Source organism: Ochotona curzoniae, unplaced genomic scaffold (genome assembly GCF_017591425.1).
Source record: "Ochotona curzoniae isolate NIBS_2020 unplaced genomic scaffold, NIBS_Ocur_1.0 scaffold_3890, whole genome shotgun sequence".
In the NCBI taxonomy this organism is placed as follows: Eukaryota; Metazoa; Chordata; class Mammalia; order Lagomorpha; family Ochotonidae; genus Ochotona; species Ochotona curzoniae.
The window spans coordinates 416,291-434,159 of NW_024467115.1; the positions used below are offsets into that span (position 1 = coordinate 416,291).

The 17,869-nt window shown below is 38.2% G+C and overlaps 1 protein-coding gene across 2 annotated transcripts in view; it reads right to left on the reverse strand.

Annotated features, from left to right (window-relative positions):
* ROS1 (ROS proto-oncogene 1, receptor tyrosine kinase) overlaps positions 1–17,869 on the reverse strand; it is a 114,839-nt gene that overhangs the window by 16,287 nt on the left and 80,683 nt on the right. For both annotated transcript variants that reach the window (XM_040965308.1, XM_040965309.1), the window contains 8 exons: positions 16,517–16,600; positions 11,651–11,786; positions 9,476–9,638; positions 7,904–7,968; positions 6,870–6,999; positions 2,804–2,901; positions 2,398–2,601; positions 1,242–1,376 (listed from right to left, as the gene is read on the reverse strand). In XM_040965308.1, coding sequence (XP_040821242.1) covers positions 1,242–1,376; positions 2,398–2,601; positions 2,804–2,901; positions 6,870–6,999; positions 7,904–7,968; positions 9,476–9,638; positions 11,651–11,786; positions 16,517–16,600 — 1,015 coding nt within the window. The remainder of the gene's footprint in view (positions 1–1,241; positions 1,377–2,397; positions 2,602–2,803; positions 2,902–6,869; positions 7,000–7,903; positions 7,969–9,475; positions 9,639–11,650; positions 11,787–16,516; positions 16,601–17,869) is intronic.

Genomic DNA, 17,869 nt, shown 5'->3' on the forward strand with positions numbered 1-17,869 from the left:
CTAATTCTTTATCTTTAATTCACAGATATTCTTTCACACATGTCCCTAAAAAAAAAACCATGAATCATTTTTTAGACACTGGTAGCAAACTTGGTCAGGTGTGTGTATATCTGATATCCTTGTTAAAATCCTAGAGGCTATAAAAGCTAAATCAGAAACAAGCAGTAATTCTAATCTTCAACTAGCTAGAAGATTTAAATAATACAAAAACTTTTCAACAGTCAAACATCCAACTAAGATGCCCAGTTCTTAATCATCTTTTGGCTCAAGTCTGAATAATCCTCTAAATAACACAGCATGGTTAAGACAGTACAACCATGGTGTGCTTCCGCATACTGCTAATTCCTTTTGCACTTGTCTGTACCACACAGTTTAGCACTTTATTACATGTTGGCTTATTATCCATCTGTTCCTTGTGTGTCTCTCTTTTCATTCAAAATGCTTTCAAGGTTTAGTGTTGCTTGTTTAAAAGCTTTTGTAATTCATAAAACTTTATCATGAATCGTGTGTATAACAATTAATAATTGCTGATCATTTGTTCCTAGATACTTCCTGGGCAAACATCTGGAAAAGTTTCAAGACTTGACATTCCTGTTGACGTTGTCCACAAGGAGGCAGATTCATACATATTCTAACAACTTGACATTTCTTTTTCTTTTATAATTAGACTAACAGCATTTGCACTTCTGGGGATTGCCATTTCAATTCACTGCAGCCAGTGTGGTTTCAATAGAATAACTAATACTTAGTCATTCTGTGCTAGGCTCATAAGCAATCACAACCATAATGTTTAGTAAAATTAGACTCCATCAATTAAAATCAGACAATGTACATTTTTATACAAAATGTTACTATTTAGTGAAAACATTTCATTTGCAGGTTCAAATTTTAGTCAAATTGGATATCCCAAAAGAGAATGAATGTGTATGTGTGTATATCCTGAATTTATATTTATTAAAACTCATTCAACTCTCTAAAATTCTCTTCCTGGGGAAAATAGCATGCGTATATATAAAGTTTGTTAAAACCCATGGTGTTGTCTACGGCCATACCACCCTGAACGCGCCCGATCTCGTCTAAAACCCATGGTGTTAATAGGTTAAATGCTAGCATCAACTTACATTTTATGAGGGATGCAGAAATATTTGAGCTGCACTTTTAAAATGCAATAACAGAATAGCCTAAGTTTACATGAAGACAGGTTTTAGTTTTTTGGTCCTATGCCAATATATTTAACTTACAGATCATCAGGACAATTTCTTGGTGGTTCTAGTCTTCCTCCTGTTTGCACATAGTTTAAAACATCAAGGTTGGAATGAGCTGGATAAGGCTGATGCCCAAGAGTTAAAATCTCCCAAATCAGAATTCCAAAAGACCTAAAAATATTAAAGAGCTTGCTTTAATTTTATCTAACATCTTAGCCTGGGGCTAAAAGTCCTTATGATTGGCATTACTGTCTTAATAAAAGGCAAATAAGAGACTTAAAAACAAGTCGAATTTAAAAAAAAAAAAACACTAGCCAATACACATGACCAATATTTCAAAGACGGGCTTGAAAGGAAGGCATACATGAACACACATGCAGACACACCTGCACGATGCATGCACACACAAAAGTGTACATGCACCTACAAAGACTCCCTGCTTCTGTTCCTCCCCTGCTACAAATGTACTGTATGACTCCATACCAAGAGGTGAGCAAGAAAGCATCTCAACATCCGCCCCACCCCCACACCCCACTCTGAGAAGGAGAGGCAGTGCCGGTAAACACGCAGATTGTGAGCATAAATAAAATCTAGCAGCATAATATTATCTCCTCTCCATTTTTCCCAAGTGCCACCCCAGATCAAAAGTCATTCAACAAGTCTTTGCACTTTAAGCAGCCCTAATAAAAAAGTGGAGGGCAACAAACAAAATGAGAGGTTTTATATAAATAAAAATATGTTGTTCAAGCCTCTCCAATGCCTTATCTTTTTCAATTGATTACTTAAAAATCTATCTATAAATTATTAACCAAATATCCCCAAACAGTAGGCATTTGGATACATCCTTGCACACTAACTCATAAGCAGTACTTTCTATCAGTCTTACCCTTTTACATCTAAAATAAGTGAAGTAAAGTATCTAGTTCATATACATTAGTAAGATACAGAATCAAAACTGATGGTGAGAGGATATAAACCACTAAATCCACCAGCTCATACTTCAGCTTGAAGTAAATAATTTAACCTCTCTGCTTTTTCTCTCATTCTGCCTCTCTCACGTTCTCTATCTTGTTCTCTCTTTTTCTCATCCCTTCACACCCTCCCCTCATACTACAAGGTAACCTTTAAGAGCCCTTCTGTATCTGCTGTTTGATCATTCTGCCCACATTTCTTTGTGTCACCTTAAGCTCACCATACGTCAGATTCGGTAGTGAAGATTCCATCCATCAAACTCTCTGGAGCCATCCACCGCACAGGGAGCAGTCCTTCCCCCCTCTTTCTGTAGTAATCATTTTTATAGATGTCCCTGGCAAGTCCAAAGTCCCCAATCTTCACTATCCGCGAAGGACTAGTATAGTCTTTCACAGACACAAGACAATTTCGAGCTGCCAGATCCCTGTGGCAGAAGTTATATTCAGAAATATTAATAACTTTTCAGAGGTCAGAGGAGTAACACTAGCATGTCTGTAGAGAAGAAATTTTCTTCATGGAAATCATTAGTATTTGAAGGAATCAAGTGTTTATCTTGTGCGATTTATCCAAATCACAGACAAGTATTGTGCTCAAATCTGTAATAACCTTGTGTCCAGGATATTTACCTGTGAATAAAGTGCAGCTGCTCCAAGTATACACAGCCTTTTGAAACATCTACACACACATCTGTAAGGTCAACCAAGGTGAGTAAAGGACCATGAAACTGTAATAAATGAAGGAAAAATTATGCTATTTTTGTGATTTACAAAAAAGTACTCACATATTTTTAAAGATTGTTTGGATGTATATGCATTCAAACACATCATATTTTAAAGGGAATCTTGTTCTTGGAATCTACTTTCTGCCTTGATCCCTATAGACAGATTTCCATAACACTCCCTGTTTGTTTGTGTCTGTGTGTTATCTATCACCTCTTTTTGATAACTTTCTGGGGCACCTCATCACTCGCAGTTGGGCCTGCTAGAATCAGATGCTCTTATGGGCTACCATCTGCTGTCTCATACGAGAAATAGTAACACATAGTAAGCCTTGATCCGGACCTGTTCATAGCCTTTCCTAACTCAGTGAGATGACATTCAACCACTCTTCCATCTCCCACCTTATTGTGCCAAAAACAAAAGACTTCCTTCACAAAGACTTCTCAACTCATCTCAGCTGACAATGAACTCTCCTTCCTCTGTGCTTTTGCAGAAGATTCCCTATTCCACTCAATGGTCCCTTCTATTTTTCTGCCATAAGTGAACTACTTAGATATCTCTACCATGCAGCAAGTTCCTTGAGACCAAGAACCACATCCTTCACTAGCACACAATAAAGTCACTCCAAAAAAATTGATAATTTGAACTATATCTGGAAGGTAGAACATTGCTCGCTGCAATTTCCTTTCTATTCTTTGGGGGGGGGGTTTGTTTGCTTCTTCTGTTTCTGTCTTAATATAGTCCTAGAATACCAATGCTAAAAGCTGTCTTAGGAAGCCTTGCTTTAAATATTCTATTTAATAGATGAACAAACCAAGCTCCAAACAGTGAAAGACAAAAAAGCAAGTTTCCTTGTATAATTGCAGTTAATCTTTACATTTCAAATCAACAAACAGAAATATGAGCATGGACAGGGAAGAAGGCTGATTGTGCTGATTCTTCTGGAACAGTGTCCCTGAACACTGTCTGTGGTGAGGGCTGGCCTCAAATGAATTTAGCACAAGGGGAAGCTGGGTTGGGCACTACTCAAGAACCCCTCCCCCGTGGTAGCAGCAAATGAGATTAATCAGCCAAAGGAATGACAGTACAAGTACTTAGGTGCACTTGAAATCCAGTCAGTAGAACTCTTTGGATCCCAGATAAAGAACAGCTTTGGAAAAATAGATCCATGTTTTCTTTCAGAGTGTCTCACCTCCACACATTACCACCAACACAAAATGAAACCTACAGATACATTTTCTTGCTAAAATGGAAGACTTAGGGGCAGGCAGTGGCTCAGTGAATTAAGCCATTATTTGCGATGGCAAATCTTGTATCAGAGGGTAACAGTAAAGCCCTGCCTCCACATTCAATATTACTTTCTGCTAATACATCCTGTAAGGAAGCAGACTGGGGCTTAAAGGATTGATCCACTACCACACACCCGAGAGGCCTAGATGGAGTTCCAGGCTCCTGGTTTGGGTTTGGCTTAGACCTGGCAAGTGCAACAATTTGACAGATGAACTTCAGTGAATGAATATATCTCTAGTAGATAAACACACATTAAAAAAATAATAATAGGACCCAGCGCAGCAGCCTCGCAGTTGAAGTCCTCACCTTGCATGCACCGGGATACCATATGGGAGCCGGTTTGTATTCCAGTGACCCTGCTTCCCATCCAGGTCCCTACTTGTGGCTTGAGAAAACAGTGGAGGATGGCCCAAAGATTTGGGACCCTTCACCCACATGGGAGACCCAGAAGAGGCTCTGGGTTACTCCTGACTTTGGATCGGCGTAGTTCCAAGCCATTGCAGCCACTTGGGGAGTGAATCATCAGATGGAAGATCTTCCTCTCTGTCTCTCCTCCTCTCTGAATATCTTACTTTCCAATAAAAAAAAAAGAATCTTTAAAATAATAATAATAAGGGACTGAATGTGTGACTTGTTGGTCATATTCTCTCCTCAAATCTTACTAAGGAGAAAAATTTTTTGAATTTTAGTTATTTACTGAGAAGGAAGAGAGGGAGGAAGAAAGAGAGAGAGAAAGGGAGAGACTCCATCCCGTGGCACAATACCCAGAAGGCTGCAGCAGCCACTACTGGGCCAGACTAAAGCCAGGAACTAAGAACTCCGTCTGTGTCTCCCACAAGGGTGACAGGGATTTGTGCTGTATCTACAACCATCCCAGGCACATGAGCAAGGAGCTGCAGTTGAAGCAGAGAAGTCAGTGTTGTCACATGGAAAGAACAAATGTCAGAGCCTGGGAGGAACAAATCTGCAGGAACCTACTTTATACCCCAAATGTGAAAGCTTACTTCATTTAAGTTTAAATCTGCACTTTTCTATCAAAATGAATATTTGGAGCCCGACGCCATGGCCTAGCAGCTAAGGTTCTCGCCTTGAACGAGCCAAAATCCCATATGGTCACCGGTTCTAATCCCAGCAGCCCCACTTCCCATCCAGCTCTCTGCTTGTGGCCTGGGAAAGCAGTTGAGGACGGCCCAAAGTCTTGGGACCCTGAACCCGCATGGGAGACCCGAAAGAGCTCCTGGCTCCTGGCTTTGGATCAGCGCAGCACTGGCCATTACAGTCACTTGGGGAGTGGGCCGTCGGATGGAGGAGCTTTTTCTCTGTCTCTCCTTCTCTCTGTATGTCTGGCTTTGTAATGAAAATAAATAATTTTTTTAAAAAACATGAATATTTGGGACCAATAGGGTAGCTTAATAAGTAATCCTCCACCTGCAAGCAGCAGCATCCCCTTATAGGTGCTGGTTTGTATTCTATCTGCTCTACTTTTGATCCAGCTTCTTCTCGTGGCCTGTGAAAGCAGCGAAGCAGCTCAAGTCCTTGGAACCCTGCACCCATGTTGAAGACCCAAAAGAAGCTCCTAACTCTGCCTTTGGGTCAGCACAGGTGTGACTGTTGCAGCCATTTGGGGACTGAACCAGCAAATGGAAGACCTCTTTCTCAGGTGTCTCTCCTTCTCAAAAAAGTTTCAAAAATGAACATTTAATGGCTAACCACTTTAACATACAATAGAGCTGATAATAAAATACAGAAGTTTTGTGCTCTGCCTCATCCCAGTCATCCAACTCTGCATATACTATGTATCAACCCCCATGTTCCCTGAACCCTTGCTTTTTACTAATAATTATTCATCATTCAGTTTGGAGGGAAAGCAAGGAACTGGATGTATAAAGGAGATTATGAGTACTGTTTTGACCAAAGTAAGTTGGACAAGCCTAATAAAATCCAAATAGATATGTCGATGAAATGGGGACCTGCAATTGTAGTACTCAGTTGATGCATGAGGACTATAATTTTGGGACATACAGATGAAGGCCAGATATGTGCTTTCTCAACTCTACACAATCTCTGTGTTTCAAAAGATAACGATTGTTGTCTACAAAAAAACTATTCCTGGGCCTGGCGCGGTGGCGCAAGTGGTTAACGTCCTCGCCTTGCACACCAGGGATCCCATATGGGCGCCGGTTCTATCCCAGCAGCCCTGCTTCCCTTCCAGCTCCCTGCCAGTGGCCTGGGAAAGCAGTCGAGGACAGCCCAAAACTTTGGGACCCTGCACCCGCGTGGGAGACCCGGAAGAGGTTCCTGGCTTTGGATCAGCATAGCATCGGCCGTTGCACTCACTTGGGGAGTGAATCATTGGACGGAAGATCTTCCTCTCTGTCTCTCCTCTCTGCATATCTGCCTTTCCAATAAAAAAAATAAGAAGAAAAATAAATCTTAAAAAAAATTTTTTTTTAAATAAAAAAACTATTCTTTCATTAAACACTAAAAACAGGGTGGAATGCCAGATAACTAGCTCAGGATTTTAACCAACCAAATCATTATGAATGAAATACTAGAATTATTTTCTGAAAAACATCTTAATACATCAGCCATAACTGCAGCCCACTAAAGTTAAGTAAAATTTATAGGAAATTTTACAACATTTACATTAAGAAACTCATTACCACAGGCCCCTGCTGCCTACCGTAGTCATCCGAGCTTTGCGCAAATAGGTCAGAAGGTCTCCTCCTTCCATCAGTTCCAGGATAATGTACTGGGGTTCATTTAACAGACAAACCCCAAGCTGCTTCAGAATGTTGGGATGATTAAACTTGCTAGAACATGGACAGACATGACATGCATAACATGAAAATGGCAGGAGTCAGTAAAGGATCCTCACGTTAAAAAAAAAATTCTCTATCCATACTGTCTTTTAAAACTGCTCACTATTTTCTACAATAAGTGAAAACTTCATTTTGCAAGAATGGGTGAGTGTGTTGTCTAAAGGAGGTCACATGGCAACCCCTAGTGGTAATGCATATATATATATATGAATAGGAGGAGGGTAAGAAGAAATAACATTTATGTTAAGTACTTTGTGTTTTGAGGCAAACTAATTTTGGTTAATACTGTCCTTCAAAAGATATTTGAAGCATTATGTTTGGGGCTTGACAGGGTGAGAATCATTCTCCATGTTTCAGAGAGACAATTGCAACATGCAGTTTTGGCTACAGTGGTTCCTGAGGACATCAGAATCAGCCCCCAAACTACAGACTGCAACCCACAGTGAGGACTCCATCAACCAAGGCTTCCAGTCATTAGGCTGCATTTGAACAGTTTTACTGGCCATAAAGGAACTTAACTCTGCAGACAAAGTATACTTCCCGAGACAAGGGCTGTTTTCACTGACATCACCGCATTTAGAGAGCTCTTCCTTGCTACTTGATCCAAATAACCCATTTACAAATGAAAATGTATATTTAAAGTTGAACAGATTTTTAGAATCCATTTACAAATCACAGTCTTTCTTGAAGATTAAAGAAGAGTTTTTCTCCAGGTACAGGATTTGATAACTGATTCTATAGAATAGTGTTACTACAGATATACAGTGTATTTCTGTCTAAACTTTTCACCCATGTTTGCTGAGAGCATGATATGTGATGTTAGATCACTTTGGATGTTAAAATCTATAGTTTCCATCTCAAACTAAGAAAAATTATTTCAGAATTACCCTGATACCTCATCAGATGTGCCTCCTTCAGAAATTCTATCTTCTCCTGGTCTGTGGAACCCTTCTTCAAAGTCTGTGCAATGTAAAAAATAAGTCAGGAATTAGGGTGGCAGACGTTTCTGAGCTTAGTCGGTGAATGGAAACAGTCTTTGTTTTGTTTTGTAATACCCACTCTTAAAGCTGGCCCTAGATCCCAGACATAGCATGTGCAGGTGCTCAGAAACCCTTTCAAATGTTGGTACCTGTTAGTGCCAGTATTCAAGTCAGATAAAAAGTCAAGTAACATTTATACAAACTTCTCCCCAAATGCTAGAAATCTGAAGAAACTAAGTTTCATATTCAGGACACCAAATTCTTCATTTTCTACTACATCTGTGTTTCTCCCATTTCCTTACTAATAATGCCCTATTTCTTGGAGACAAGATGCCTAATCCCCAATCATTGTTTTAAATTATTCATGAAATTGCATTTTGAAATTCTTCACCCTCTCTTGAAACTATGTGTCTCAGTTTTGAACAATACAAATGAGAGAAAAACTGCTAAGGGAAGATGGTCACTTGTAAACAATTTCTACTTTTCTGAACTGTCCTTCCTCCTCTCCCTGGCCTTGATGAAGATGTGTTCCGATTCTTTGGCAGCCATTTTGGAAGTTGAAGTAATGAGCACATCGAGAAAATTTCAGACACTAGCTCTGTCCTAACACACCACTCAGCCAAAGCATCAGTTCTCCTGTATTGGAAGAAAAAAAATGAAGACTTGTTTAACTCAGTTCAGACTAGAGATAATTGTGACATCATTTGGAAATAGAATTTTGCAAACTTTTCTAATTGCACAGTCCACTCTCAGAGCAAAGCATTTCTGACAGGTAGTGATAGTTACATAAGTTACCCTCCTATTAGAAAATTTTATAAAAATAAGACAATATATACATATGTGTATATGTATGTGTGTGCATATATATATATATATATAGTATGTATGTATGTAGCATATACTGTGTAGTGTAGAGGCCCCCGAATTAAGGCGTGTAGGCGAAATCCAGCCCGTTCTCTGTCTTGGGGCAGAGATCTGAAATCAATTTTTATACTTAAGTGAAAGGAAGAATATTATTTAAAGACTTTTGAGAATTGTACAGAACTCAAATATCAGTTTTTATAAATAAATTTTCATCAGCACACAGTCATACTCATCAATTTATAAACCATGATTACTTTCAAGTTGTAACGCTAGAGAACAGCAGTTGTTATGGAGTAGATGGCCACCAAGCCTCAAATACTTGCCATCTTCCTAAGAAAATGTTAGGTGACCCTTCATCTCGTTCCTGAACGGTATGTTTTACATATTCTTTCATAGTAGTGCTAGTGTTTGAGGTAATGAATTGCTGAACATTTTCTGTTGGCTATAGCGTCCATATAGGAAGTGGGGGAGTGTGCGATTTCAGTAACCGTAGAGAGGATTATACATTCTACTAGTTTATTTTTTCAACCAGGATCACTCAGCTTTTATTTTAGTTGTATCCGTACTAATTCATGCAAATAGGGTGACATAAAAGAATCAAGAAGTTCAAAGATCCACATTACCTTCACTGCAACTTTGATTTCTCCACTTCCAATTCCCAAGATGTCTACTGCTGTCCCTTCATACACTTCTCCAAAGGCCCCACTTCCCAACAAGACACGAAGAGTTAGTTTTTCTCGAGGGAAAGTAGGAAGATTTTTTATCTCTTCTTGGGTTGGTAAAGTACTGTAAAATAATAATATTTTTGTTCTCTCAAAGTTTTTATGGTTTATAAAGTGTGCTGTTATTAGTGGTTGTGTTTGAAAGAGGAAGAAGAATCTCAGAGATTTGCAACATTGTATGCTCCATGTGATACAGTGAAAGTCTGTGCTCCTATCTACTGCCCTACTCCACCATTTTTTACTCAGACAGTGCATGTTGTGAGGTAGCTTCCTTTTAATACGAAAATGCTCACATGTGCTTTGCTTTAAGATTTCTGTTGTACAGCCAAGAGCCCTGAGCAGTCCGCAGAAACAGAAGAACAGTCCCTTCGGGACTAAGGAGGGGAGCTTTCTCTGGTCCTTGCTTGGTTCCAACTTTGGGTCCCCACCCTCTCTGGCAATCACCATCAGGATCGCTCCCGAAACCCCTCAAAACAAACAAACAAACAAACAAACAAAAAACCTAGAATAGATAGACAGAGAACAACAAGGAATCAGACAGGAAACGATCAGCGTGGATTCACTTATACCTCACTAGGTGGGACACAAAGATTAGTTACTCCTCACTAGGTTATTGACGATTTCTCTGCACACCCCTCCTAAAACTGTTCTGCACCTAAACTGTTGACATATGTCTTGCTACAGTTATAAGCCAGTCTAGACTACCCGAAAAAAAGCCAGGTTCAGCAAAATTATGCTTCAACACTATAAAATGCTAAATACTATATTGAAAATAGGCACGAGATAGCTGAATAATAAATAATCTATAGCCATTTTAAGGTGTATAGAACCCGGCTGTATATAAACTAAAATTGAAATGTCAATGAAGAAGTCACAGGTTGTGGTTAAGAACTTACATTTTTTTTAACATATTGGTTACTCAATACTATGTCAATTAATTCCATAACGTTATAAATTGTTGCTGATGTTATATTGGGGCTTTTAATCGATCGGGATGATACTCTGCTGGCTCTACCTTCAGACCAGAGATGGTCTCCCCAAGAAGTCTTGAAATTATCTGGACAATAAGATGCTGGACTTTATGCTTGGTATATGCTTGCAATGAAAGAATCTCAACTGAACTTGAACTGTAATACTGCAACAAGGTGGAGGAATCCACCAAGGAGGGAGGGTTTGGGGAGGGGCCAGGGGAATCCCAGTATCTATAAAACCGTGTCACATAAAATGTAATTAATAATAAATAAATAAAGATTTCTGTTGTAGACAGTTCTGTTAAAGTTTTTTGGTAACAATTTCAAGTGGCCATTCTATGTTGAAAACCATTGCAAATCAGCAATAAATACAACTGGATTTACATGATTTTTTAAATTGTTTTCACATCTGATATCTCATGGAAAATAAGATTTATGACAAAAATCAATTCCATCATCATATTCCCACATGAAATATTATGGGAAAGATATTTTTAAACGTTTGTGCTTAAATAGAGAATTTTTAATAAGCTATAGTGAGTATTTCCTCCTTAAAGAAGATTCACCTCCGAATAGCTGTTTATACAAGTCATCCTCTGTGTCTATTTCAAATCCTTTGCTTTTGCACATTGAATAATACCTCTAATTCCTTTTTACATAACCAATAATTTTGTGTCCCATACAAAGAGACACTTAAATATTTTCTTTAATTATGCCAGTGACAGTTCAGAGTCATCTATCTTAAAGAGCTTTTGTAGGCAATCATCTTACAACATCTGCAACGGACTAGAACTATCTTACTAGCACATGCACAAGACACTTGCAATTCTTCTTCAATCAGCCTACTCTCTTCAATATATCTGCTTCTTTAATTTGTTCTTCAGTTTGTGTAATAAAATACTCAAAAGGAATGAATTTTTCTCACTCGCTTTGCAGGACTGAAGATTTAATTTGTCATGTATGGTAGGTCACATTCAAGAGTGGGAGAGGATGGTGTGACCAATGATTCCCCAGTAGTGAAAATAAGCCAGTACAGTCCTGGACAAAACACATGTGCTGCCCACTCTCTGCCTAAATGCTCTGTGTTGATGCCTGGGCTACGTACTGTATGGCGTAACAGGCATTCGCCAGCCCCACTCCAGCTCCCAAATCTCGCAATTCAGTCAGTTCTTTGTCTTCATTTGTAAAAATGGCCAGTCCTTCTTTGGAAGTCTTTTGATTCTTTAATCTCCTCTGCCAGACTAGAAAAAAAAGGGATATAATTTAGAAAATAAATTATTGCTTCTTCTTCCTTTAGGAAATGTTAACAATTCATTTTGATTGCGTACATATAAGGACAAGTTGCTAGAACAACAAAATTTAATTGAAAATGTTTTTATAAATAAAACTCATTTACATTTATGTGAAAGAACAGATTAAAGACATATGTTACATCAGTCTTCATCTCACTTATCAGAATAAATTATACCCTGTGGACTTAAATGCATGCATTCAAGATTATGATATTTTTAAAATAGAGTATAAGAATGCATATCCATTATTGTTCACATACACGTACTCAGATACGTGGGGACATTATTGAAAGTTCACCAAACGGTAGCAGTGCCCCTCCATCTAGTTGTGGAATCATGAGAAATCTGTATTGTCTTTTCTGTATAACAAGCACAAGTCACTTTTACAATGATGTTTAAATACTGTTTTTAAACATGAAAATACAGTGATGTCAATAACATCACCCATTTATGCTGGAATGTTGATTAGTTCAAAAGTTGAAATTCCAAAAAGAAGTTGTGAGAGATGATTGTTGAAATTTGAACATTATTTCATGGTAGTTTCTGTACCCAAGAGGTTGGAGTTTTACCCTTATAAAGTTTCCTCTGAGGGAAGAAACAGAAAAGTCTGATGCAAAGGTTTTTCAAATTTGAAATGCTCTCTCCACTTCTCTTCTTTAAAGGCCCAGTATAAGCTCTCAACCCCAGCAATGCCTTCAAGAGCACTGTAACTTTTTGATTTCTCATCTCCAAACTTAGAACACGGTCCACACATTTCAGTGCTTCTCCTATAGCACTGTTGTGTGCAGTTCATGGACTATATCTCCATGTTTTTATTTAACACATATTTTACTATTTACCTTTTCACACAATTATGTCTTCCCTCCTTTATTCAACAGCAGCATCCTCGAGTCAACAACTGTATTTTATCACTTTATATTTCCCTCCAATGCTAGCATATGGCTACTATTGTGTATTTGCTATGACCACTCACCATTGCAAAGACTGTCAATGCTTCTTTTAAAGCCTTCATTTCAATTTTATATTTACAACAATGCCTGAGTAGAGCCCACAGCACAATACAATTTTTAAAACAATATGCTACTTTTCGTTACTTCAATGATTCAAATCTTTTCTCATGCATTCACACACACTACTAGCAAAACCTACCTGCAAAATCACATGCACTACCACTGAAAGCAAACACCCAATCAGCTTAGCTGTACTCAAAAATCCGTAAGTTGCAAACAGAATAAAGACCTTTAAGTCCTGAGAAAGTCGGATATCCACAGAATGTTTTGAAAGCACAATAATCCTGTCAAAAATTATCTCATGGTCATTCACTAGAGTTATAGATTTAAGCAATGATGATGAACATGTAGGGAAGCAAAGATCGGATGAAGGATTCTTTATGTACTACTCTTTCCCAGCAGGAGAGCAGACAAACCATCATGTCTATCTGCCAACTGCCAAGTATATTGCAGTCACATGCATAACTCTGGAGGGGCTGTCTCAGTGGCACAAATATCAGCTGTACAATGCTTAGATTTCATGGAACCACAAGTTAAAAGCCTGGCAGGGAAACCTGAAATTGTTAGCTGCCCAAGTTAGTTGAAGGCGTTCTACTCTTCATCTGCATATTATCTACAAAAAGAAATCATGCAGGTTTTAAAATTATTTACAATTTATGATTTCTGTCAGCTTGGAGAAAGAATATTGGCTCTCTTCATCCTGAAATAGTTTAGCCTTTTGGGGCAGGGGAGTAACATTCTAAGACCGAACTTTCTGAACTATGCTTGAGTATTCTTTTCTGTTGAGTATCATATCTTTCTCACAACACTTCGGTGTGTCATGAACTATTAATATCAGCAAAGGAAAGGGGAGGACATGCATTCACAAAGTTCGTGGATCTTCAAAATGTTGTTTTACCTTAAAACTGTTGATGTGAAAATACAAAACAGAAAGTTTGTGGGAAACACATATTATGGAAAAGTATGCATGGATTTAAACTTTGCATCAAATGAATATCTTTTAATTTCATATTTCCACAAACTCTCCTATCTTACAACAAAAACCAAGACTTTTAGGAGATTAAAGTGATATCAATATTCATGATGAAATAAGAAGCCGGTATGTATGATCACTATGATAACCCTGTCTCTTTTGGGGCTGCCCCACATTACCTCTTCACTAATATAAATCTTAAAAAGGCAGGGTAGGGGGAGGGTGGTTTAAGACTAGTAAATTGACACAACATGAACAATGGAAAATAGCCAGTTCTATATTTATCTTACCTAATTCTTCCACTTTCCTGGAAGTTTATAGGTGAACATACATTTGAATAAGCAGATCAGACACCTACAGTGAGAGCAGAGCCTATCAAACCAGAACATGGCAATTCTGCAAAGGAGGCCCTGGTCATTCTAAATCAGGCTGTTTGGAGACCAAAACTATCCTTACCACAGACTGTCATTGGCTTTCCCCTAATGCTACATGTTTTTGTATATATAGAGTCTTTTTTAATTATTACTCCAAATGATAAGCCATAAAATCCTAGAAAAATATCAGAAACAAATACTTATTTTTAAAAATGCTACATGTGTCCTGAGAAGTTTTTATTTTATAGGGCTGGTATAGTAGCTCAACAGACTAATTCTCTGCCTACATACTATTTGACCACTGGTTCTAGTACTGGCTGCTCCACTTCAAATCCAATTTCCTGCTTGTGGAATAGTAAAGCAATGGAAGACTTCCAAGTCCTTGGGCCACTACATCCACATGGGAGTCCAGGAAGAAGCTGCTTGATCCCAGCTTCAGATTTGTCCAGCTCCAGCTGTTGCGGCCATCTGGGGCATGAACCAGCAGATGGAAGCTCTCTCTCCCTCTCTGCCTCTTCCTTCTGCAAATCTGCCTTTCATATAATAAAATAATGTGATTTTTTATCTAAAGTATATCATGAACTATAAATACAAACCTATTTTTCATAATTATCCTGCATTGAAAAAGGTCACAAAAATTAATGATTATGAAAGTCCAGTAACATTTTGTCTTTTGTTAACTTAAACAGATCATATTTCATGTAAAAGACTATATAAACCAAGAGAAAGAAATTATTCAATATAACAAACAACTTATAACTAAATCTAGGGAGTAGATACTTGACCTAGCAGTTAGTAGATCTGTGTCTCAATCAAAGTGGCTGAGTTTGAGTCCTAGCTCCAGCTCCTGACTCCAGCTTCCTGCTAATGTACACTCTGAATCAACAACGAAGGACTCGGTAATGGAAATGCTGCCACTCACACAGCAGAACTGAATTGTGTTCCTGGCTCGCCACTTCATCCTGGCCTAGTCTTGTCATTTCTAGTATTCTGGAAGTAAACCCACAACTAACAGATCTCTCTGCATCTGTCATTCTGCCTTTCTGTCTCTATCTATCCATCTTCTTCTTTCTTTACCTCTCAAATAAATAAATGTTTGATCCTGACAGCCTCCTAACAGGAGGTCATATGCACAGAGCAGAAGGGGACCCCAGAGTGGAACAGGAGGACAGGAGGAGGCTTGTATCCTAACCCCAAAGACTCCTGGTACCTCACCAAGGACTATCAGCATGGGCGCCAAGGACTACATCCCAACTGCCAAGGAGATCACAGGGAATTGGAGTGTGAGTGCCCTCATGGGCCGAGAACTCTGAGGTCAACCATTCCCTATCGATCTCCCACACAGGATGGAAGAAGCCCAGATCCTTCCTCACAAGATCTCATGTCATCGGAACAACAGCCAGGAGCTCTGAGCCATCCTCAGAAACAGAAGAACAGTAAACTTCCTTCAGGACTCTGGAGAGGAGCTTTCTCCAGTCCTTACCTAGTTCCAACTTTGGCTCCCATCCTCTCTTGCAATGACCATCAGGGTCACTCTGGTCCCCCCAAAATTAGATCAAATAGACAGAGATCAATCAGGAAAGCTTAGAACAGACAAGAAAAAGTCAGTTTGAACTCCCATATACCTTTCTAGGTAGGACACAAACATTAGTTACTCCTCACTAAGGTATTGAAGATTTCTCTGCACACCCCTCCTAAAACCCTTCTGCTCCTCAATCACTAACATATGGCTTGATAGACTTATAAGCCTGTTTGGACTATCCTAAAATTCACGATGTTCAGTAAAATCATGCTTGAATACTATAAGCTGCTAAATATAAAAAAGAAAAATAGACACAAAACAGCTGAATAAGTATACTATAACCATTTTAAGGTTTATAGCAGCCAGTTGTGTATAAACTAAAATTGAGATGTCAACAAAGTAGTTACAGGATGTGGTTAAGAGCTTGCATTTTCTAACATTTTGGTCACTCAATACCATGTCAATTAACTCCATAGTGTTGTAAATTTCCGTGTTTCTTCCTGTTGTTGAAGTTGTATAGTGGCTTTTCACTGGATGGGATGATATTCTGCCAGCTCTGCTTTCAGACCAGAGATGGTCTCCCCAAGAAACCGTTGAATTTATCTGGACAATAAGATGCTAGACTCTCTTCATGGTCCATGACCTCAATGAAGGAATCATGGCTGGCTATGAACTGTAATACTGTAACAATATGGAGGAATTCAATATGGGGGGAGGGTTTGGGGGAATCCCAGAGCCTATGAAACTGTGTCATAAAATAAAATAATAATAAAAAAAACAATAAAATCTAGGATACTCACCAAATGTCAAGGGAATAATAACAACCAGAAATATTCCAACTATAATAATAAGCACAAAGCTTGTTTCTGGTATCCAGAAGCCATCTAGTGATATAAAAAAAGAAAAAGAAATTAATCAACAGAATAATTAAACCAAGTCAACTTACACGGAGTGAAATGCCAAAACCTAGCCAACTTTTGCAAACCAATTGTTATGCAGTAACAGATTGAAATCATCCACACTGGAAGTATTTATGTCACAGGAAAGCAAAATTAGAGTTTGTTTGTTTGTCTGTTTGCTTTTAATTTTTTAACCCAGAGAGGCAGTATACCAACACACCAATGAAACACACCCAATCTTCTACTTTAAAATGACTGGAGAAACATGCAAAATCTTTTTAGAGAATTTGAGATATAATGTGAATTGTATAGTTGAGAATATTTTTTGTAATGTCTTCATACACAGTTAACTCCCCGAGTATTACCTTCAGCAATGTAAAAATTTAAAAATGCCATTTGTGCTAGCTAGTTTGCAGTATAAAACACAAACATGGCAGCTTGTGTAGTCTGATTTCAACTTTGGCACCACTCAGAAACTAACAATGACTTTTATATTTTAAGTAATATTAAAAAAAAAATTAAAATGATATGCAATAGAAATCCCATAAGAACACTGTATATTTTCTATCAAATGTATATATGAAATGCATGATAAATAATTTTACCTACAAAACATCAATTAAGCCACATAGAAAGTTCACTGTATTAGGTTTTGAAGAATAAGAAAGTCAAAGAAAGGAAATCTCAGCTAAGGGACATAGGCTAGATAGCAGGGACAAAACACAAGACCAGAAAGCTAGGGACATAAAATCTAGCATGGCGATAACAAAGGACAAATGTTAGGAAAGATGAATTACATTTGGAAGACAACCTCAGAAGCTCTTACAGGCCACTCAATTGTTTATCACTAACTCTGAAGACAGTGAATGGAGTATAATTCAGGGTATGAGAGGTTAAGTGGTCCACTTTGTGTTTCAGCAAGATTAACTCTAAGCCGTATGATAAAACCAAAAGCACCAAGGCAACAAATGATACTTAAATTAGGATAGCCAAGGTAGAAATAGCAACATGGAAATTCATCAGAGAGAAAATTTAGACTGTAATGTCAGTAGAATCCAGTGACTGAGAGAAGTCTGAACTCCGAGCCTTCCAGCCTATGTGATTAGAAAGATCATAAACTAAATCCAGATGCACAATGGAAAGAGAAAATAGTAGAAAAGAGATGAGTAATAAACTTAGATCTCTTGTGTATAGAAGGAAAATGCTAGAACTATAGTAATAAACTGGAGAGCTAAATACTAAATTGTGAACAGC